We start from the raw sequence: 24,893 nt of genomic DNA, 5'->3' as shown, positions 1-24,893 counted from the left end.
GGTCCCCAAATTATTTTGGGGGGTCCCCAGATGATGAACTTGATGTGAAACATTGTTTTCTCACTCAACAGTAAACACACCAACATAACGTTTAAGTGTATAGAGGGTATCTCCACATTTCTAAAGTGACAATTTAAGGACTTTTTAATAAAATGACAAATTAAACATTGGCCAAATTGGCATACATTAGAGGCTGAAATTGTGAAAATAGATGATCTACATGCTTACAACGCCTCTCTCTCTCTCTCTCTCTCATCTCTAATCATTCATATTTAAATGAATGGGACCATAATTTACTAAATGCATATCGTGATAATAAAAAAAAAAAAAAAAAAAAAAATTAAACTAGCGATTAACAACATGAAGTGTTTATGAAAATGTTTACTAAAGGTAAATAAATGAATAGGAACAGCAACTCCGAGAAACCGGAGTTCTGACACTAGTCACGCAATGGCCAGACTGTTGTTGCTGCTTCCCACATTTTTCAAATGCCTCAATTAACCCATTTAGGCCAAGAATTATTTAATGCTTTAACTATTGAAAGCAGATATACAAGCTCACAGCACAGCACCGAGTGCTGCGCTGCGAGCTTGTACATCTGCTATTTTTGAAAAATCATATTTTTAAGTCTTTGAATATATCTTTTTAAACATTTTTGTAACTCTAAAATTTGCTTCTGGGTGGTCCCTGGAACAACATTATTTCAAGATCCGCGGCTAAATACATGTAACTTTGGGGGTCCTTGACATGAAAAATGTTTGAGAACCACTGATTTAGAAGAAGGATTTAGAAGACATGTATAGAATGGATACAGTGAATGGAAGAAAACGTATTCTGAAAATGGAACCGTGGCTGCACCCCTCTCCTCCCTCCACTAGGTGGTGTCCCTCTCCGACTACGACAACGTTGCGGAGGTGACCAAGCAGGGCAGCAAGAAGAGCCCGTCCCCGGGCTACCCGCTGGTGTGCGTCACCCCCTGCGACCCGCACTACCCCAAGTACCCGGTGATGCGGGAGCGCTGCCAGGAGGCGGGCATCAATCAGAGCCAGGTGCACTTCTCCTGGGAGGTGGCGGCGCCCACCGACACCAGCGGCGCCCGCTCGCCCTTCGAGACGGTCACGGACACCACGCCCTACACCAGCGTCAACCATCTGGTGAGCTTCTTCGTGCAGTGTTAAATTAAAAAAAGAAACATCTTTACAATATTTTTGGGTCTTTTTCTGCCATTATTGATAGGGAACAGTAGACAGGAAAATGTTCATTTTGACTGCAAATTTTGATTTTATTTTAGTCATCTGAAATGTTTTAGTTTTACAAAATATCATACGATTTTAGTCGATTAAATCTACAGTTGATTTTGTCCTAAAAAAATATATTTTGGCGGGCTTCGATGGTGTCGTAATGCCTGATTTTACTCTTGGTTGCATGCTGAAAATAGCTTATCTACAATATCTTTCTCTCTTTTATATATATATATAAATATATATATATATATATATATATATATATATATATATTTTAATATATTTATTTATTACATTTGTTTTGGGGCTTTTATGCCTTTATTGATAGGACAGTAGACTGACAGGAAATGGGGGGGGGGATGGGGAGTGACACGCGGCAAAGGTTTTCTGGATCGGGAATCGAACTGGTGACGCCGCCAGGCATCCATCTCTATGTGGCAATGCCTAAGTGGTATGCGCCTGGACCAGTAGGCCAGTGAGCGCCCCTTTCTCGCATTTTTTTATTTTATTCCATATCTTATGAATTATGCATATTATGTTTGATCTACCAAAACAATGGGTGAATTATCTTATGAATCGTGCATATTATGTTTGATCTACCAGAACAATGGGTGAATTATCTTATGAATCGTGCATATTATGTTTGATCTACCAAAACAATGGGTGAATTATCTTATGAATCATGCATATTATGTTTGATCTACCAGAACAATGGGTGAATTACACCAAACACACCGTGACGCCACGACTGATTTTAGTCATTTGGATTCCATAGAGAGTCAGCATCTCCTCTATGGAATCACGTCATGCACCGAAAATAGCCAATCTACAAACTCATCTTGCTTTAATCCATGAGTCACTTCCTTGTTGATTACGGGCTGATGACGACGTTTCACTCAATGTCCTTGCATAATGCTGCATTTAGTGAAGCTCTGATTGGTGTTGGCTGTGTGGCGTTGCACCTCGTCTGAACTGCGTGCACTCACTGCGTAAAACCAGTTTTCAGTGAGTGAAGTAGGGTAGTTTCAAAGACACCCCTCCCTCCCTCCCTCCCTGCAGGTCCTGGACAGCATCTACTTCAGCCGGAGGTTCCACGTGCGCTGCGTGGCTCAGGCCAGGGACAAGTCGGGCCACCTGGGGACCCCCCTGAGGAGCAACATCGCCACCATCGGCACCGAGGGCTCCATCTGTCACACCCCCGTCACAACGGGCACCGCCCGGGGGTTCCAGGCGCAGTCCTTCATCGCCACGCTCAAATACCTGGACGTCAAGCACAAGGAGCATCCCAACCGGTGAGGAGGGATGCTTAATGTGGGGCCCGAGGAGACCCCCGGGGGTCCTTAAGGGGCGTTTCAGGCAGTGTTGATTTTGTCGACTAAAATGTAAAATGTTGGTCGACTACCTTTTTTCACTGACGGAAATTGCCATACCTAGACGCCTCTGGTCGTTGCTGGTTGATATTGATGAAAGAATTGCTATGTGTATCAGGGGCTTAAACTACGACTAAATATACTAAACATTTCATCAACAAATAAGAATTAGAAGACTAAAATGTTAGGGAGGGACTAGTGGAGAAGAAAGAGATCCTTACTTTTACTTTGGCACCTTTAAGAACATTTTGATACCAATTCTTTTGTACTTTTACTCAATTACATTTTGAATTTCCGGGCTGTGTTTCTACAGTATATTGTAGTATTGCTACTTTTACTTAATCCATTTAGACCGGGAACATAGATCTGTGTCACATTAGATTTGAACCACTTTAACCATTATTGTATGCTTTAGCTATTGAAAAATAGACGCTATTTTTTGACACGATTCTATAAATGTCTTCTAAATCAATGGTTCTCAAACTTTTTCGTGTCAAGGACCCCCGAAATTACATGTATTTGGCCGCGGCGGACCCCATCTCAAAATATGTTGTTCCAGGGACCACCCATAAGCAAATATTTGAGTTACAAATGTTCGCTTTGAAAAATATATATTCAAAGATTTGGAACATTTTCACGATTTTTCAAAATAGCAGATCTACAAGCTCACAGCCGCGCTGCGAGCTTGTAGATCTGCTATTTTGCTTGTAGATCTCTATTCTTCAATAGCTAAAGTATAAAATAATTAATTTGAGTGCTTTTCCGCACCACTGTGTAGGATCCACATCTCGGTGCAGATCCCCCACCAGGACGGCATGCTGCCCCTGGTGTCCACCCTGCCGCTGCACAACCTGCACTTCCTGCTGTCTGAGTCCATCTACCGCCAGCAGCACGTCTGCTCCAACCTGGTCACTCTGAACGACCTGAAGGGCCTGTCAGGTAGAGAGACACGCACGCACGCACTCACACACACACTCTAGGGTTGGGAGTGTTTTTTATCACGATAAACGATAATCGATAATTGATTATCGTCCCATCCCTAACACACACACACACACACACACACACACACACACACACACACACACACACACACACACACACACACACACACACACACACACACACACACACACACACACACACAGCAGCAGCAGCAGCTTTGACTTTTTACAGGGGACTTTCAAGGAGAGTAAGGATTTACTCTCCTTTAACTATGCCAATTCTTTTTTGCCTGAGCCATCCCACCCTTTCAAAATGATCAGGGTCAAGATGAGCCTGAGATGGAAGGCTATACAGTAGCCTAACCAGTTTATTTGGGGAAGTTAAATGTTTATTGTTTTGTTCTGCAGAGTGCATCAAACTTAACTAGTGTATAGTCTTTTATACTTACTGATGTGTTTTTTCCCTGTAATCTCACAGCACCTCTTGTACTCTGTAACTTAAAGGTGATACACCATGCATTTAAAAAGTATTTATGTCATATTGTTTATGTCCCAAAAACGTTTTTCAAAAGGTTTGAGGCTAAATTACCACTCCTGAATAGAGAGCCTCTCTCATTTTTGAATGGCTCTCAGAGCATTTCAGCTGCAGTACCACCTTTGGCCTGAACTGCGCCACCCCCCCCCCCCCCCAAATCTGTTTCGAAAAAAAAAATTGTTTTGATTTTTTTTTTTATGATGACGTCACAATCGGCAGATGACGTCACAATCGGCAGCAAATCTGGATAGCCTGTTTTGAGAACCAGTGGGATACTTTTAACCTTCGCATTCTCAAAACCAGAGAAAGACAAACGGTCAGAAATGGGACTTTGTGAGGATAGAAGGTGCTAGTGGGACCCAAAAAAAGGTTTTAAAATAGGAAAAGTGAAATTTCATGGTGTATCACCTTTAACTGGTGTGCTGCCTCTGGTGCATGACCTTTTTCTCCCCCAGATTCAGGCTTCCTGGACGACGTGTCCTACGACACCATCTCCCTGGGCCCCGGCTTCGACCGGCCGTACCAGTTCAACCCCAAGGTGCGCGAGGCCAAGAGCATCCAGCTGTACAAGCACCTCAACCTGAAGAACTGCATCTGGACCTTCGACGCTTACTACGACATGACGGAGCTCATCGACGTCTGCGGAGGCTCCGTCACCGCAGACTTCCAGGTACGCAGAGCTGCTTTGCCGGGTACATTAAGCCGGTTGATAGCTATTTTTAATCTGCTATAAGTCGTGCAAATTTGTGCAAATCTTTGAACACATGAATTTTTAGAGCGAACATTTGTAACGTCTTGACATGAAAAGGTTTGAGCAACACTGACATAGAAACATAGGTTTTTCAAAAAACCTTAGAAGGATTTAGAAGACACTTTTAGAATCGGGTCAAAATATTAAAATATTCACAAATGTTCACAATTTTTAAAAAAAATAGCGGATCTACAAGCTCGCAGCGCGGCACTCGGTGCTTGTAGAGAAAACAATTGTATTTTAGCCAATAATGTGATGACCATCAGTGGTTCCCTATGGAGACACACAGGGCCTGCTTTGTTCCCCATGCAGACACAAAGAGTCTCCTCAAATTATTGGCTTAGGAATGCGACAAAAACAAAAAAGATTTAACAGTTGTGAATTGTGAAGTCATTCTGGTGTCAGGACTTAAAGTGTGTGTTGTGTGCTATGTGTTGGGTTGGCATTAACCATTATTTTATGAATAACTATTAAAAATTAGCAGATACAAGCTCACAGCGTGGCACCGAGTGCCACGCTGCGAGCTTGTAGATCTGCTATTTTTGAAAAATCTTGAACTTTTCTTTAAGTCTTTGAATATTTTGACCCGATTCTATAAATGTCTTCTATAAATCCTTCTTCTAAATCAGTGGTCCTCAAACTTTTTTTCATGTCAAGGACCCCTAAGATTACATGTATTTGGCCTCGGGCCCCCATTTAAAAATACGTTGTTCCAGGGACCCTTAGGGACGACTCGGAGTGTTTGATGTGCTGTGTGTTGGTTGGTTGGTAGGTGCGAGACTCGGCGCAGTCCTTCCTGACGGTGCAGGTTCCTCTCTACGTGTCCTACATCTACGTGACGGCCCCACGGGGCTGGGCCTCCCTGGAGCACCACACCGAGATGGAGTTCTCCTTCTTCTACGACACCGTGCTCTGGAGGACAGGTGTGTGTGTGTGTGTGTGTGTGTGCGTGCGTGTGTGTGAGTGTGTACTGTATGTGTGTGTGTGTGTGTGTGTGCGTGTGCGTGTGTGTGCGTGTGCGTGTGTGTGTGTGTGTGTGTGTGTGTGTGTGTGTGTGTGTGTGTGTGTGTGTGTGTGCGTGCGTGTGTGTGCGCGCGCAGTATGAAGTGATGGAAAGTACATTTACAATGTACACGTTCTTTTTTTTTTTTTTTTTATTATAGTATTTTCCATTTCTGGTACTTTTACTTCTACTCCACTACATGCACTTTTTACTCCACTACAATTATTTGAAAACTGTAATTACTAGTTACTTTGTAGATTATGTAATTTTGTAATTATTATTACAAAACCACATTTGTGCTATTTTCAAATGATTTTATACATTTGAATACTCGTGAAACGGGACATTCTGCACGACGAGTACTTTTAACTTTTTAGTACTTTTAAGTACTTTTGGATACCAGTACTTTTGTAGCCTAACAGAGTGTCTCTACGTTGCAGTATTGATACTTTTACTAGTCGGCACGTTGGCACCTTGTTGCATGGCCGAATCATGTTGGTTTCACCGCATTGCCTGTTTCTCACCTCGGCTGCTCTCAGATCCATATTTTAGTGTAGTGTTTCAAGTTTGAAAGGAGAACATGTTGTAATGCATGAGCTGCAGTCCTCTTGCTTTAGATTCACAACAGAATAGCAGCGCCCTCTAGTGTTCTCCATAATACATCAGCTCTGTGTGGAAGAGGGACTTTCAGCTATGGCAGGGGTTCTCAACCTTTTCAGGCCGTGACCCCCAAAATAATAATATTTTAACTGGGGACCCCTCCCCCACACCCTGACGAGCACTAAGAGTTGATGAATTACATTTTGTATATCATGATTCTATTGTGAAAATAGCAGATCTATTGTGAAAATAGCAGATCTACATGCTCACGTTGTGAGCATGTAGATCAGCTATTTTCACAATTTCTGCCTCTAATATTTGCCAATTTGGTCAATGTTTAATTCGTCATTTTACAGGTATTAAAAAGTCCTTAAATTTTGAAATGTGTAGATACCCTATATACACTTAACCTTTATGTTGGTTTGTTTACTGTTGAGTGGGAAAACAACATTGCACATTAAGTTAATCATCTGGGGACCCCCCAAAATCAGGTTGAAAACCACTGAGCTATGGGATAGTGTTCTCCATAATGCATCAGCACTGTGTGGAAGAAGGACTTTGAGCTATGGGATTTGTCAGGTGATATCAGTTGAAATTGGTCTGGACCTGCCCATATCATGCATTTTTGTTGGTGCTTGTCGGGTGTGTTGGGTGTGTGGGGGGTCCCCAGTTAAAATATGATTATTGGGGGGTCGCGGCCTGAAAAGGTTGAGAACCACTGCTTCAGGCATCCAGAGGGACAGCGTGCTGTCGGCCAGGCTGCAGATCATCAACATGTTGGTTAATGTGTATGTTCTGTTTGACCCCTGACCCCCTGACCTTTGCCCCCCTGTGCTTTAGGCATCCAGACAGACAGCGTGCTCTCGGCCAGGCTGCAGATCATCCGCATCTACATCAGGGAGGACGGGAGGCTGGTCATCGAGTTCAAAACCCACGCCAAGTTCAGAGGTTGGTCCTGCGTACAAAAAAAAAAACCTCTTCCGATCCAGCAGTTTAACAACTTAAAGGGATAGTTCACCCCCAAAATTTCTATCGATTACTCACCCCACGGAGACTTGAATTCATGGATTTTTGTATTTTTCTTTGGCATTCCTAAGCCAATAATTTGATGACCGACTGTGGAGGAGTCTCCATAGGAAGGATCTGGCACACAGGCCACATCTTAATCTGCCCTCAAATTTGCCCTCTGCCCCCCAGGTCGTACTTTAGAGATGTCTGTTTAGCTTGATATGAACACATTTATCTCATGGCTAAATGCAGAAGAGAACATACATACTATTACAATGAGTCGGTCGGTTTTAGCTTGCCACCAGGGCCGGACTGGGACATAAATTCTGCCCTGGCATCTGGGCGCAGACCGGGCCCACCACAACCAGCGCGAACTAAACATAGAAGATCTACGATCTACAACGTGTTGAGGCAGCGACGCGTTGTGGGCTTGTATCAGCTGTTTTATGTTTGGGTGGGACCTCTGGGCAACAGTAGCTTGTGATTGGACTGGTGTCAACTGTTTGCCGCTTCACCTCCCAATGTTTGAATGAATGAACCATTGTAGAGCGCTTCGAGTACTTAGAAAACCACTATAAAAATGCATTTCATTATTATTATCCCGCGCAGGGCTCTAGTTTTAAGTGTCTCAATGTGCGATACCTCCATCCCCTCCTCCCCCCGTGCAGGTCAGTTCATCCCTGAACACCACACCCTGCCGGGCCACAAGTCCCACCTGATGGCCCCGGACCACCTGGGAGGCATCGAGTTCGACCTGCAGCTGCTGTGGAGCGCGCACACCTTCGACTCGCCCTACCAGCTGTGGAGGGCCACCAGCTCCTACAGCAGGTCTGCTAGCATGCATGTACACTACACTACACACAGGGGCATCACAAGGGGGGGGGGAGTGGGACTGAGTTACTAGGGCCCAAGGTGGAGGGGCCCTTTAGCTATTGAAAAATAGCGGATATACAAGCTCACATCGCGGCACCGAGTGCCGCGCTGCGAGCTTGTAGATCTGCTATTTTTGAAAAGTCGTGAAAATGTGTCCCTGGAACTAAATATTTTGAGATGGGGGTCCGTGACCAAATACATATCATCTTGGGGGTCCTTGACATGAAAAGGTTTGACCACCACTGACATGGAAACATAGGTTTCTTGCACACATTTTCACATTTTTTTCAAAAATAGCAGATCTACAAGCTCGCAGTGCGGCACTCGGTGCCGCGCTGTGAGATTGTATATCTGCTATTTTTCAATAGTTAACATTCATGGGGAGCCCACAGTGAATCCTTGTACCCAGGGCCCAGAATTTGGTGTGACGCCCCTGACTACACACACCAGGGACGTGCAGAGAAGGTTAGAGGGGCAGTGGCTTTCCAAATGGGCATTTTGGTGAAAATATCGAAAATAGCAGACCTCCAAGCTCGCAACGTGTCGTGCTGCGACACGTTGTGAGCTTGGAGGTCTGCTATTTTCGGTGTGTGAAGCCACATTAAACTAAGCATATTCAAGTCAATACTGGAGATGTGGCGTAACGGCATGGATTTGGGGGCAATGGGGGGCATTTGCATTTCTTTCACCATAATAAAAACTGCATTCATGGTCTGGAGAGGGCACTTTTTACAGACGGATAAAAGGGCAGTGGCTCAAGACCCCTTTGATGTCTATGTGTGCACGTGCCTGACACGCACAAATGCACACAAACGCATGCACGCACATGGCATTCAACAGGCTAGCTTGAGCCTGTTGGGTTTGTATGCATCTAGGGGGGAATGTGCTATACAGGCTGCATGGTTAGAGAGGCCCAGCAATGTGTCTTAGTGTTCCTGAGCAAGAAGACACTTAACCCCTAAATGCTCCCAGAGCGCCGCGCTAATGGCTGCTCACTGCTTCTTAACCCATTTAGGGCCTAGAATTATTGAATGCTTTAACCAGTGAAAAATAGCAGATATACAAACTCACAGCGCGGCACCGAGTGCCGCGCTGCGAGCTTGTAGATCTGCTATTTTTGAAAAAGTCGTGAAAATGTATGCAAATCTTTGAATATATGTATATTCAAAGCGAACGTTTGTAACTCAAATTTTGCTTCTGGGTGGTCCCTGGAACTAGATATTTTGAGATGGGTGGTCTGTGGTCAAATACATATCAGTTTGGGGGTCCTTCACACGAAAAGGTTTGAGAACCACTGACATAGTAGTCTCTCAAGAACAGACTAACTGAGCTCCAGTTAAGTGAAAAGGACCTTTTCTTTGACGATGGCTGGCCAGATTGCTGACATAGAAACACAGGTTTTTAAAAAAAACCTTAGAAGGATTCAAAAGACACTTATAGGATCGGGTCAATATTCTAATTTTCACGATTTTTCAAAAATAGCAGATCTACAAGCTCGCAGCGCGGCCAATAGCTAAAGCATAAAATAATGATACGCATAATGTGTATCCGTTCTAAATGGGTTAATAGTTAGATGGATAAATAAATGCAGGAACAAATATCACGTATGTTCAAAAATACCGTTTCTAAAAAAAACACCCCAAGGAGTAGGGACCAAGTTATTTATTATGTAGCAGGTAATTTGTTTAAAACTAGACTGGGCAAAATGGGTCTAAGCCGGACTGTGTAGTGTGTAGCAGCTGTTGTGTTATTGTTGTTGTCCCTGTGGTGATTATTCTTGTGGTTGTGTGTCTGACATAACAGGAAGGATTATTCGGGAGAGTACACAGTGTTCCTCATCCCCTGCACGGTGCAGCCCACACAGCCCTGGGTGGACCCTGGAGACAAGCCTCTGTCCTGCACAGCACACGCCTCAGAGAAGTAAGTCCACTGCAGTTACACTGTTGATTCCGTAGACCAGGGTTCCCCAATTAGTTTTCCCCAAGGGCCGAATTATGTCTAGGGTACCAAGCCGAGGGCCACAACATTGCAAGGGGCGACGGTGGCGTTCCCGCTACTCCAGCGACAGTTTTCGTCGTTGTCGGGTGACAATCTTGTATGTCCAAAACCGTTCGTTTTGAATTTATCATCAAATGATTTAAACTAGTGAAAACAGCCAATCTACAAGCACACAACGCCTCGCGGTGCGAGGCGTTGTGTGCTTGTAGATCTGCTGTTTTCACTACTTTTGTGCGACGGCCTTGTATGATTTGCGAAAGAACGTACAAATTTGGAGATACAAGGTTTCCACCCGACAACGACGATATACTAGTGTTGTTGCTGCTTGCTTGCTTATACCACCATTATTACTGGGGTTGGTGTGGGCCAGACAGTAGCCCCCCGCGGGCCGCAAATGGCCCGCGGGCCGCCTATTTGGGAACCCTGCCGTAGACTAAAACTATGCCGAATATTTTTCGTCAACTACAGGTGTGCCGTTTCAAGTCTTCAGGCTTAACTTCTCTTTTCCTGAAAATGTCCTGCAAATGCATTTTGGAAATCTACTGTCTTGCCTATGGCAGGACCAGGACATGTGACGTTTTGAAATGGCACATTTGTACCTTTTTTCCACTGACGAAAACTAAGCTATGATGACTAAAACTAAGAATTAAGGACCTCAGGAACTGGACTGAACTTGAAACAAACATACTAACAAAAACTAAAAGAAAAATCAAGCCATCGGTTCGAAGTGGAGCAGTGAATTTGAGCAGCTATACCCTGTGTGTCTAAGCTGCGCAACAGTGCCCTTCAATCTGTTCCTGCCAGTAGAGTACAGTACTGGTGTGTCTAGGCAACAGTGCCCTATTCTGGTCACCCAGCGGTATTGCAGCTATTTATGCTGAACGGGACGGGGACTGGGGGACAGGGCATGACGGAGACACACAAAGCTATCCATTGGGAGCGCTGTTCCACCGCTCCAAAAACATATGGATGGAAAGCTAAACGTCTTGTCCAATCACCAACAGGTTCCTGGTGCCCATAGCGTTCCAGCAGACCAACCGTCCGGTCCCTGTGGTCTACTCCCTCAACACAGAGTTCCAGCTGTGCAACAATGAGAAGGTGTTCATGATGGACCCGGCCACCGCTGACGTCTCCATGGCTGAGATGGACTACAAGGGAGCCTTCTCCATGGGTATGTACGCACTGTAACACACAAGTTGTTCTTAACCTGTGGAGCATGTTTCTGGCAGGCTGCATGCAATAACTGCGTGCCACCAATCATTTCAGGGTAAAGTACATTGTTTTCTCTGCAGCAGATCTGAACTGCAAACACACATAACACCCCAAAGTGTACATGTGTTTCTGGTTCAAATCTGCTTCCCCCAAACAAAGCTAAGGGAAAATGGACCAGAACTACAATGAACTGAAACAACAATGGCCCCTTTTGGAAATCTATGACTAAAGTTATGTGCTTTGGCAAAATTTGACAAACCTTCAGTGAAAATAGCAATTCTGCTATTTTAGGCAAAGAGGGAAAAGGTAGAGTGCCAGTACAGACACCCAACGGACTCTGGTCAAGAGTGTATACAGTAGGGATAAGTGGTTAAAGGGGTTAAAACACTTCTTGGGTCATTTTAACGTCTATACATTTGTGTGCACCCCAGACAGTGAAAATGGTCAAATGAATAAGAAATACATTGAATCAAGCAACTTCAGGCTGGCTGTAGCACACAAAAGCCAGCGTAGAGCCAGAAGTGTTTTAAAGTGAAATACCCTATTATGGAGTTTGCGAAGCATTATATAGTGTAGAGGTCTTCTATTCATCTTTCACACTGCCTGTCTCAGCGCAGCGCCTTAGGATGTGTGTGATCATCTGTCTCTGTTAGAGATGCTCTGACAGCGTCACAGAACACAGAACAAATAGAGGAAGAGTGTGCTGGTCACAGGACACAGTATTGCTGGGAGGGAATTCATAGAAAGTGTGGACTTGGTGAGAAGTTTTAGATTTTTGACATGGTGTTAGGTATGAGCTTAACGTTTACAAAAAACTAAATCGCAAACTAGTTGGGCTCACCCCTCAGTGGTTTGTTTGCAATTAATCCAATATTAGATACGTCAGTATGGTTGAGACCCCAAATAATTGACGGAAGAGATTTTTCTATGGATTTTGTTATTATTGGGCATAATTTTCAAGATGCGGAGCCCTTTAATGCCAGGTTTAACTCATTTAACGCCATTAAAAAACATTGACTTTCGGGGTTAAAATTAGATAGGTCAGTATGGTTGAAACCCCAAATAATTGACAGAAGAGATTTTTCTATGGATTTTGTTACTAGATAGGGCATAATTTTTTAGATGCGGAGCCCTTTAATGCCAAGTTTAACTGTATTCCATTTGTTGCAATAAATGGTTAAATCTAGTTTGACTTTAGTGTTCCTGACTAAACTAGAAGGATTGCGAGCTCAAACTCCAACCAGTTTACAGTTTACAGTTTAGGCATTTAGCAGACGCTTTTAATCCAAAGCGACTTACAATAAGTAGATACAAAACATCACAAGATAATATGTCAGTACATCAACAGCAATATAACAAGTGCAAATGGATATCTATCTAGAAAAAAACACAATAAAATCAAAGTTCAAAAAAAAAAAAAAACTAAAAACAAATGCTAACTATCTTCATGTATGGTCATTGATTTTCTGTAGTGCTAAGGGTTTAGGTGGAGTCTGAAGAGGTGGGTCTTCAGTCCACGGCGAAAGCTAGCGAGTGAGTCCGTTGTTCTAAGTGCGACAGGGAGTTTATTCCACAACTTGGGGGCCAGGAGGGCAAACTGTCTCGGACGAGTGGATTTTTGCCCTGGAGTTTTTAGCGAGGGTTCTGTCAGCCTCCCTGTGTTGGCTGATCTAAGTGAACGGGTGGGGGTGTAGGCGTTGATCAGGTCTTGGAGGTATGGAGGAGCCATACCTTTGGCTGCTTTGAAGGTCAGCATCAGTGTTTTGTATTCAGTGCGGGCCGCAACCGGGAGCCAGTGGAGGCTGCGGAGAAGGGGAGAGACAAAAGGGAATCATGTGAAGAATGATATCCAGCTCGCTGTCCAGGCAGTTCTCATTTATTTATTAAAGCAGGCAAACATGACCAAGACGGATGCGTTTACTTGTCATCATGTCCTAGTATGAGTGAATAGCGGAAGGGGATCAATGTCACGTAATTCATTGTTTGGCCCGGCAAAGACTCAAATTTGTGTCTCAAATTATATGATAATTGGCAGAATCATTTCGCACAAGATTGGTGGTTGTTGCAATTACCCGCACTGCAATAGTTCACCATATATCTTTGCCTCCCCCTGCAGGTCAGACGCTGTATGGCAGGGTGCTGTGGAACCCGGATCAGAACCTGAACGCAGCATACAAGCTGCAGCTGGAGAAGGTGTATCTGTGCACGGGCAGAGACGGATACGTGCCCTTCTTTGACCCCACAGGGACCCTGTACAACGAAGGACCTCAGTATGGCTGCATACAGCCCAACAAACACCTCAAACACCGCTTCCTACTGCTGGTAACTATAGGCTCACCATTATGACATTTCACTTGATGATTAATGGTGGCTCCAATGATTACAAGCTCAAAGTGTGTCACATCATGGCACGGTTTGAGCCTGTAGATCAGCTATTTCCACTATTGTTGGTGAATGTTTGAAAATATATGAAGATTTTTAAACATGGAAATTATTATGACGATTATCTCAAATAATTTTAATTAGACAAATGATGTAATAATTTGGATTGGCCTACTGGTAACACAGCTGATTGTTTTTATTAGGCAGTACAGGGATCAGTTTGTAAGATACGAAAAGAAAAGTACCCACACAAATACAGAGGGACATATTCCTAAACACTTACACCATATACTTGGTTCTACAATAAACAGCATTCAATAGCTATAGCATTTTTGCCAAAATCGGGACGCCGGGTTTATGGTTTTGTGGTTAACGTACATGTTTAACTAAATTGATGAATTGTGATTATTAAACATCAATATCAAACACATCAGACCCAAAGGAAATGCAATTCAGTCAGAAGCAGGTATTAAACATATTCCCAACCGTACATTAAAATGAATGACCAGACAGGGGATCTATAGTATGATGAGGCATGGATGTTCCCCCATCACCCCCTGTGCAGCTAATACAATCCTGTGTATATAGTATAAGATTTGAATGATAATACCAGTTTATTATCAGTGTATAGAATGCTAGATTTGGGAGACAGTATTCGGAGTATGTATTCGCTTCCTTCCACAGGATCGCAAACAGCCAGACGTGTGTGACCAGTACTTCCACGACGTTCCTTTCGAGGCCCACTTCTCCTCCGACATGCCTGAGCTGCAGTCCATGGCGCCCATGCCTGGCGTGGATGGTTTCACCATGAAGGTCGACGCCCTCTACAAGGTACATGAATGTGTGCTCAGACACTGTTACCGAGGGCAGGGTTTCACGTGGCACCCTTGGGTGCCGTGATGCAAGTCCAAGGGTGCCTCAGAATACTTTCATGATATTTGGAATTTATCAACATCACTTCAGTTTAACCACTGATACTTAGAAAAAAAATGAGTTGCACTGTACTTTGTGTGATCTTTTTCATAGCAGATCTACAAGCTTGGGAGCTTGTAGATCGGCTATTTTTGGTGAATGTTCCCCCCCAGAATATGGATGCTGCTGGGGTTTAATTGGTTATTATAAAAGTATAAAAGATGTTTTCGATCTGTCCTAATGAAAACAGATATTGTCACTCGTGAGTGACATAATGTACTCTTTGGTGGAAAGATTTACATATTTGACAAAAATGTAAGGTACTTTAAAATAACAATGTAATTCAGGGGTGCCCTCTGAGACAAAAAACTGTACTAGGGCTGTCATGATTACAAAATCTAGACAATTGACATACTGTACATTTTGTGATTGTGATGGTCCCAGGTGGAGGCGGGCCACCAGTGGTACCTGCAGGTGATCTACGTGATCGGTCCCGAGTCTCGCTCCAGTCCGCGGATCCAGCGCTCGCTCACCTACCAGCTGAGCCACCGGGGGCAGCAGCGCGCCCGGCGAGACCTGGTGGACCGCAGCGGTCGCCTCACCCTGGACGAGTCCCTCATCTATGACAACGAGGGAGACCAGGTCAGTGTGGATTTCTAGTGTTGTAGCACTGGAGTCAATGACTCGTCTCGAGTCAGGACTCGAGTCCACATTTTTCTTGACTCAGTCTCGTCTCGGTCTCGCCCACGATTTTACTTGGTCTCGACTCGGTCTCGGATTAAGGGACTCTTCCCCCACCGAGTCCCCTCGAGTCAAGAGTCAAGACAATGCAATGAAATAATTGTATACCCATATTATGAGGAGCCCATTTGCATTAACATTATAAGAGAGCTTTCTGGTGCTTTTCATTGATGAATTACTAGATGATGTGTGTAAATGGTTTAGTAAGAAAGCCATAGTTTTCTTCTTTTATTTATTTATTTATTTTTTATCTGGTCTCGGTCTTGACTTGGTCTCGACCCCCGTTGGTCTCGGTCTTGACTCAGACTCGCCCCCCTCGGACCTGGTCTTGACTTGGACTTGCTTTAGGTCGACTCGACTACAACACTATTGATTTCATCCAAGACTATGACGGAAAAATGTTCATCGACATTCTTTTTTCACTGACGAAAACTGAATGCAAACAAAGCTATGACGACTAAGACTATGGGCCCTATTTTCGTCAGTGCCTGTAAAATCTGGCATTATTTACAACGCCATGAAGGCCTGCCAAAATACAAACATTGTCTCGACAAAATCAACTGCAGATTTAGTCAACTAAAATCGTATAATATTTAGTCGTCTAAAACTAGACTAAAATTAAACTAAATGTCATTTTGTAAAAAAAATAAAGAAAAAATGAAAATTATTAAAAACTAAATGAAAATGTTTTTTGTCAACATGAATGCTGGGTCTCACCAGGTGAAGAACGGCACCAACATGAAGACCCTGCGCTTGGAGACCCCCGCGGCTGCCGCCTCCTTCACCCCCCACCTGGGCAGCTCTCTGGGGGGAGGGGTGGCGGCGCTCACCCTGCTGGTGCTGGTGGTGCTGGCCTCCTGCTTCGTGGTCAGGAGATGCAGGGCCATGGACAGCAAGAAGGCTCCCAAGGTACGTACGTTGGTGGAAGAGGCACCAGTTTTACTTCAATGCAGAGTCCTGCAACGGGTTTGATGGGTGAAAACGGGCGGAATATATACTATTATAAATTTGTGGGTACGGGGACGGGCGGTGCGCGACTAAACACGGGCGGGCCACATTTTATTGTGAAAATGAGACAACTGTTTCCGCCTAAACAACGTCACAGGAGTGAGCAGCAGGACACAACCACGGCATGCATATTGATTGATTGATTGAGTATTTTATTTGACAAAAATGGAGAACAGTACAAGTATAGTCAATACAATAAAAGATCTACTACGGTACAAGTACAGTTAAAACACCCTGCCTAAAAGGAGAATCCCAAATAAGTCCTTCTACGGTCTTTTTTACGTCGGAAGTCCTTGGTATTCAATTCATGGACATAACAAATAGCAAGCAAAACCCCCCCCTCCCCAAAAAAAAAAACATTCAAAAATCATCACAGTTATGAAAACACTATTTGTACAAGGTAGGGGAAACAAGGGGGTGGGCTAAGGTGGGCATACAGCACTGTTTCCTCCTAAACAACGTCACAGGAGCGTACACACTACACAGTGAGCAGCAGGACACACACAACACACAGACACAACCACAGCACGCACTAGCACGTTAGCCCATGTTCTCATCATAGCAAGGGTGGTTTAAAAGGCTTTCTAAGAGAATTAGGAGTTGCAGCCGACCTGGCGTTTATGTAAATTCTACATATTGCGTTTTTAGAGTTTTATAGGGTTTGGTTTAGGCATAGTTTTACAGAGGTTAGGATTTAATTAGGTTTAGGCATTGTGGTTAATATTCACCAGGTTAGCATTCACCAGCGTCGGCAGGTTAGCATTTTACCAGGTTAACATTCACCCGCGTCGAAGAAATGGAACGTCGAACAAATGGTATGTCGAAATATCGACACGCTCCCCTTGAGTAAAATGTTCTATGTTCCTTTTCCCTCCACCTTCCCCAGGTGTACGAGGAGTACCCTCTGAACACCAAGGTGGAGGTGTGTCTGGACAAGTGCGTGGAGAAGAACTTCAGCACCAAGCACTGCACGGTGAGGAACGTCAACGTGTTCAACCGGGAGCACCGCGAGGACAACACCTCCAACGCCACGCCCAACGGCAAGGTCAACGGCGGCAGGACCAAGGTCAAGCAGGTCAACCTGGAGGTCAAACTCCACAACAACCTCCACGACGGTACCGAGGTCTGAGCCCGGAAGCCCCCTGACGCCCCCTGAGCCCGGGGCCCCTCCCACCAAGCCAGCCAGGAGCTCCTGTCCCCGGCACCCAACTCTGCTGTGTGTGTGTGTGTGTTTGTCATTCCCAAGCCAATTTTTATTTTTATTTTCGGAGGGAGAGGGGGCACTCGTTTTGGGTCACTCAACATCCTGTTAGGACCCGTGTCCACAGAAACTGAATATTTTTTTGAGAGATGGAGCGCTTTGGATGTATATCATGTCCGTAGTGCTGCACACAGTCACCACTGTGCACTATGGCTCTGCAACATAGTGTATGTGCGTCTCTCCAACATTCTGCATAGGAAGGTGACATTGATCGATGAGCTGTGCTCATCACCCAAAAGCTGAACTGTTTTCCGCCCAGAGCGACCGCTCCGCCAAGAAATTCCGGATGTCCAGAATGCTGAAATGTGGCGCTGGGCCGCACGGAAGAGCAGCGCTCTCTCCAGCGTGTATTCTTAACCCCATAGATATGCAAGGCAGAAAAGGTGCTGGCAACTAAAAAAGGAAATGCTTTCTGTGGACATGGCTCCATATATGCAAGGTTTTACAACAGATGAGCGTCAAGAAAGCTTGTATATCTGCTATTTTTTAATCGCCAACGCGAAAATCTACAATGACACAGATGCTTTCACGGTTATAACGGGTTTATTACAGGCAAGGCATGCCGACAGCAAGGCCACGAGCCGCAGCGAGGTGCACTCGAGCGAGGTGCACTCGAGCGAGGCGGTCAACTGCCTTGCGTGTCCACAAGCGGGTCCGAGGGGTCGAGTGGCATTGAACGGAATAGGTTATCAGGTGAACTTGAAATGAGCGCTCCCTCCGTGTTTATTGGATCCGTTGTTTGTGGGTTTGTCTTGGGAATAGCATACACGCCACTATACTACTACTACTGTCTCCACACTGGCCAGAGAAAAGAAAGAGATTCTTTTTTCTTTTTTTTTTAATGAAAGGTATTTTGTAAAAGAAAGTTTGTACTAAAGGAACGAGATGATGTTTTAATGTATTTTTATACTCAGTCTAAAGGGGGAAAAGGGAATAAGGGCGTGTGATGTGCAGCCAAGCTATGCAGCGTTTGAAATCATTTCACAACTGGGCTACCTCAGGAACCCACACAACACACCCACTGGACTGTCTGTCACAACATCTACATCTACAACAACAACAGCAGCAGCAGCTACGTCTCCTGGACCAATCTAACGGGCGCCAAAACTCCTCAATGAGCCTGAATTATGAGCTGTCGGGTGTATATCCAAAACCGTTAATTTTCAGGACATGGAAAACAATAACCTGTGTTCCAAATGGATCTAGTGTGCTTATTATCTTAGTCACAAGCTCTTAGTAATACTTTTGATTGGTTTAATAATCAAAGCAGTTTTGTTATATATTTCCATTTGAATCCGTCCATCACATCTAGGGACAGGTAGCTCAGACACTGTCGATTGTTTTGATGAAAACACTGTGTCATTTCACTGCTTAAATGTCGATACTGTAAAGTTCAATTTATCGTTGCTGTCTGCTGGAAGACAAAAAGAACCAGTGTTCCATGTTATATTATATATACTGTATATATAATACAGTACTGTATATGGAGGCCCAGAGGAAGACCAAAGAGGAGATTTATGGATGTAGTGAAAGAGGACATGAAGTTAGTTGGTGTGAAAGAAGAGTAAGCAAAAGACAGGTTGAGATGGAGGAAGATGATTCGCTGTGGCGACCACTGAAGGTAAAAGCCGAAAGGAAAAGGAGATATATATATACACTATAGCCTGGAACACGGGTTATTTTTTCAGATATAGTTATGAATTTGTCTCAATCTCTTGTTAATACTTTAAATTGGTTAAATATTCATAAAACCGTGCAAATAGACTTTCACGAAAATGGCCAATCTACAAGCACTGTGAAGCGTAATAGATGGGCTATTTTCGCTTGACGACAACACGTTTAAGAGTTGACAAGCGACACTGTCATGCAACAGTTTTGTTTAGTCTAGTTTTACATGAGGCATAACATGACCACTATGAAAGTATTATAGCATGCACATATGCATACGTATTGGTTTTACCCGAGGCCAAGGAAAGGATTGATATACCGTATATATTACAAATGATATCTATTCAAGTGCAATTATGTCATCTGTTATATCTTCTGGTTATCCTGCCGTACATGTATTTGTTTGTTTTCACGAACGTATACTTCAAGCCTTAATTTGTTTTGGACCGATATTGTTGAACGATGTAAAAGTGCTCGCTTCGTGTGTGAGCGACCGTTGTTGTTTTCCTAAACAGCTGCCAATATTAAGTGCCATGCAGTATTTCTTCTTCATGACTTTTGAAAGTCCACACATTTCGCCCAGTGTTTTTATTTGTATTTTATTTTCAACCGCGGAAAGATTTCCCTTGTGATGATGATACCGCCACCAAAACGCTACAGCAGAAATGCAGTGTGCACTTTGAATACGTCTTTGTCTGGGGCTGAGACCTCATCCCACTCTTAACATAGAATGTTTTTAAAGCCTAATTTATTCATAGTCATACAGTCGTGCAAGGTTATTATAGTTAAAAGAAAAAAGAAAAAAAAGGAAATGCATTGTGTTTACAAAACTATCGATAGGTTTGAGTCTTAGTGTTAGTGTTAGTCTTTGTTAATTAATTTCATACATAAGCCCAGTATTTTTGGGTGGACATGAAATCTATCTTCCATTTTATTAGCCATGCTTCAAACCAAACAACATTGTAAAACTATAATAGCCTTGCTATGACACCTTCGTACGACAGAGCATAAATTAGGCATTATTAGCCTTACAACGACTCTAAAGAGAAAGCTTATTTTTTATCATAATGTTTATTATTTTCTAAGATGTGTGACTACTGTATGCCTTCATTCTGCCAAAAAGACACGTTAGATGTGTTCCTATCTTTGTATATATATATATATACATATATATATATATATATATATATATATATATATATACAAGTTCAGCACCAGTTCATCACTCTTGTGGCTGAAAAGTAAAAGAATATGTTTTTCATTTGTCTATTGCATTATATGCTATTATGTTAGCCTCGTTGCATACTATGTACTATGGCTTGTCTACTGACTGTTCTACCCATTGTCTGTCAAGGATAATGCTAATGTAGCTTTTACGTTAGCGTGTGGTTCAAGAGAGCTGCAGCATGACAGCATCATCCCACAGCACTGAATGTCCTGCACTTTGACTTCATCCATCGCTCTTCTCTCTCTGTGTCTGTCTCTCTTTGTCTCTCTCTCTCTCTCTCTGTCTCTCTCTGTCTCTCTCTCTCTCTCTCTCTGCCCCCCCCCCCCACAACACTGACTGAACGGCGTGCCTATCAAAAGACATGGGAATGGGAAGTCTGGGATATAACAGTATATTTTTTGGTGCTATCATTTTGTGAAAATTAACTACAATGCTATCATCGGTACGATGCCTGTATTTGGTGCCTTTTTTTAAGTAATAAAACAAAAAAATCTAAACCAAATCGTGTCTACTGAATTTAACATGTGGTCTGTTCAATTTTGTAGTTTTAAATGAAAGATTAAGTTACTAGAGCCAGACAAAACATGGGAAATGTTCTTGCTGGTTTCAAATCAATCATCCTGATTGCAAACCCTGTATCTTAGCCATGCACTGCATCAAAAATCCAGGTAAAAAGAGGAAATAAAGAAAGACAACAAATGGTTTTGCTCTCTGTAATGCCGGTTCAAACTTGAAATATACACCTAGAGGTTTTGAACCCATCACCTTGAGATGATTAGTCATATACTTTGACCACTGCTCCACAATGGCTCATATTGATTTGTTCTCTTTAGCATCTTCTTGATTAAAAGATTATACAACGCTAAAAAGGGCAGGTATAAGTAAACTAAAGATCTTCACTGGGACTGAACCAACAACCTTCTGGCAGCAAGTCCTATGTCATATCCTCTAGTCCATCAAGGTTAAGACATTATGGTTCCTCTTGGATGTTTTTCACTACAAGATTAGACAAAGGTGCACAAGTAATGTAAAAGATGGCAGATATCTATGCTGGGTTTGAACCAAGGACTTTAAAGCTGCAAACGCTATGTCTTTACCACTGCACCAACTGTAGTTTATACCTAGATAGTGCTCTTGTGTGTTCTTCAGTGTAAATTTAGATAGATGTAAAAGATCCAGGTAAAAGTTAGAGGTTAGTCACTACTGGTTTTGAACGCACCACCTTATATACTCAAGTCTGTAGCTGAACCACTAGACCATTGATTGGAGTTAATAAATCTATGTGGATATCTCAGTAAAAATTGGGTTTAAGAGCCAGGTAAAACTTGGGAAAATGTTGTTGCTGGTTTCAAACCAAGAACATACTGATTGCAAGCCCTGTATCTTAACCACTGCTTTAGAATAAAATAAAATAAAAAGTAATCAACAAATAGTTCTGCTTGTGGTAGTTCCAGTTTGACCTTGGAAAAACATGGTCAGTGAATTTGAACCAAGAAACAACGACACATAAGACTTGTTTCTTAACCACTACTCCATTCAAAACTCGATGATTTAAAACTCATGATGAACATTTTCACTGTCCAGTTGAATTCTAAAAGGTGGTTTAAGTATTACATTCCTGATTAAATTTACATGCAAGCATGGCTCAGAAGATAAGTCAAAGGTTCAGGTACCACAGGTTGTGGGTTCAAAGCTCAAAAATCAAAAAGCATGAAAAACATTTTCACTGGCCATTTGAATTCTAAAAGGTGGTTTAAGTATTACATTCCCGATTATTTCTCCATGCCAGCATGGCTCCAAAGATAAGTCAAAGGTTCATGTACCAAGGGTTGTAGGTTCAAAACTCATGATGAACATTTTCACTGTCCATTTGAAATCTAAAACGTGGGTCAAGTATTACATTCCCGATTATTTCTTCATGCCAGCGTGGCTCAAAAGATGAGTCAAAGGTTCATGTACCAGAGGTTGTAAGATCAAAACTCATGATGAACATTTTCACTGTCCATTTGAAATCTAAAACGTGGGTCAAGTATTACATTCCCGATTAATTTCTCCATGCCAGCGTGGCTCAAAAGATGAGTCAAAGGTTCATGTACCAGAGGTTGTAAGTTCAAGACTCATGATGAACATTTTCACTGTCCATTTGAAATCTATAACGTGGGTCAAGTATTACATTCCCGATTAATTTCTTCATGCCAGCGTGGCTCAAAAGATGAGTCAAAGGTTCATGTACCAGAGATTGTAAGTTCAAGACTCATGATGAACATTTTCACTGTCCATTTGAAATCTATAACGTGGGTCAAGTATTACATTCCCGATTATTTCTCCATGCCAGCGTGGCTCAAAAGATGAGTCAAAGGTTTATGTACCAAAGGTTGTAAGTTCAAAACTCGTGATGAACATTTTCACTGTCCATTTGAAATCTAAAACGTGGGTAAAGTATTACATTCCCGATTATTTCTCCATGCCAGCGTGGCTCAAAAGATGAGTCAAAGGTTCATGTACCAGAGGTTGTAAGTTCAAAACTCATGATGAACATTTTCACTGTCCATTTGAAATCTAAAACGTGGGTCAAGTATTACATTCCCGATTAATTTCTCCATGCCAGCGTGGCTCAAAAGATGAGTCAAAGGTTCATGTACCAGAGGTTGTAAGTTCAAGACTCATGATGAACATTTTCACTGTTCATTTGAAATCTAAAACGTGGGTCAAGTATTACATTCCCGATTATATCTACATGCCAGCGTGGCTCAAAAGATAAGTCAAAGGTCCATGTACCAAAGGTTGTAGGTTCAAAGCTCAAACAAAACTAAAGATCAACTAAAAAAAAAAAAAACAACAACTCAAACAACAACAAAAATCTCAAAACCCTCAATAAAATAACCTGGTTGAACTCAAGCTTGCAATGGGGAAAAAACAAAAAAAACAATTAAACCAAATGCCTCAGAACACCAAATAGGGATCTGATAAATACCCAATTCTATGATAAATATGCAAATGTATTAAACTCCTCCCCCTGGGGGTGGGCTTTATCTATGCTCCTCCCTCTCCTACCGGAGCTAAAAGAGGTTGGGCTGCCTCCAATGCCCCTCCCTCTCCTACCGGAGCTAAAAGAGGGAACGATGAGGGCGGCGGGCTGCTTCCATGCTCTATGCCTTAAAAAGACCAAAGTTAAAGACTTTCCAGTAGTCAGATTCAAACCCACAACCTTCTGGTTGTGAGTCCTCTGCTTTACCACTACACCACCAGGATTTTCACACTAAGAACAGGTCGGAGGTTGTATTTAAAGTGAAAAGGAGAGCCAACAGGTCAATAGATGAAAATCCACAGCAGACACCTCTACCCCTGACAGAATGACTGAAACTACTAGATACACCCTCTTATGACCAGGGTTCATTATGACAACTGCAATTTAGGTTGTTCTTTAAAACCATCTCATTAGAACACAATAAATCAAGTGCATTTTTTACGGTTTTCACTTTTGACTGTTGAATAAGAAAATATGACTCTTTGCAACTAGTTTCTCATTGTGTGTTTATTGTACAAACACCAAGCATTTAAATAAAACAACTGATAGCTGTACTGCAAACAATTTAGCCTCACAAGGAAGTATGACATACATTTCTTAACTGTAATTGTGTATGACTACAGAGTTCAGAGTATTACATTTTTCATAGAATATTCCCATGCAGGAGCTGACTTAAACATTTTAACTCCTGTTGCTAGTCAAGAGGCAGAGCAGGACAAATTCCCAAAGGTTGATTCCACCAAACAAGCATGTACAGAGACATAACTTCTACTGAACACTGTGGAAGCATTCAAGTACTAGCAGAGAAATAATCAAGGAACTGAGGGTTTAAATACTCACAGGGTTAACCAGACACAGGTGAACACAACTGACACTCAACACATGGATTGGCTAAGAGACTAACAGGACACAGGTGGAGAAAACGAGCAAGCACAGGGAGGTGAGACAAGACAAGACAAGACAAGACAAGACAAGACAAGACAAGACAAGACAAGACAGGTAACAGTAACAAGGGTAGACAGGTAACACTAGGAACAATAATGCCTACAAAATAAAAGGCACACAAGAGTAAAGTAACTTTCCAGTGGTAACTGACCACTGGAAACAGAACCCACTGAAATAATGCT

The 24,893-nt window shown here is 42.8% G+C and overlaps 1 protein-coding gene across 1 annotated transcript in view; it reads left to right on the top strand.

Moving 5' to 3' along the window:
* fras1 (Fraser extracellular matrix complex subunit 1) overlaps positions 1–19,274 on the top strand; it is a 224,594-nt gene extending 205,320 nt beyond the window's left edge. The window contains exons 63-76 of the mRNA XM_080738878.1: positions 879–1,154; positions 2,304–2,536; positions 3,393–3,553; positions 4,549–4,763; positions 5,617–5,767; positions 7,288–7,395; positions 8,124–8,283; positions 10,132–10,248; positions 11,331–11,497; positions 13,655–13,860; positions 14,605–14,751; positions 15,277–15,474; positions 16,294–16,482; positions 17,468–19,274. Coding sequence (XP_080595004.1) covers positions 879–1,154; positions 2,304–2,536; positions 3,393–3,553; positions 4,549–4,763; positions 5,617–5,767; positions 7,288–7,395; positions 8,124–8,283; positions 10,132–10,248; positions 11,331–11,497; positions 13,655–13,860; positions 14,605–14,751; positions 15,277–15,474; positions 16,294–16,482; positions 17,468–17,710 — 2,571 coding nt within the window. The 3' untranslated portion in view covers positions 17,711–19,274. The remainder of the gene's footprint in view (positions 1–878; positions 1,155–2,303; positions 2,537–3,392; positions 3,554–4,548; positions 4,764–5,616; positions 5,768–7,287; positions 7,396–8,123; positions 8,284–10,131; positions 10,249–11,330; positions 11,498–13,654; positions 13,861–14,604; positions 14,752–15,276; positions 15,475–16,293; positions 16,483–17,467) is intronic.
* The last annotated feature ends 5,619 nt before the right edge of the window (positions 19,275–24,893 follow it).

The sequence above is a fragment of the Nannobrachium achirus genome, assembly GCF_963921795.1.
Source record: "Nannobrachium achirus genome assembly, chromosome: 12".
Classification (NCBI taxonomy): Eukaryota; Metazoa; Chordata; class Actinopteri; order Myctophiformes; family Myctophidae; genus Nannobrachium; species Nannobrachium achirus.
This window is presented reverse-complemented; position numbering and strand designations above follow the sequence as displayed.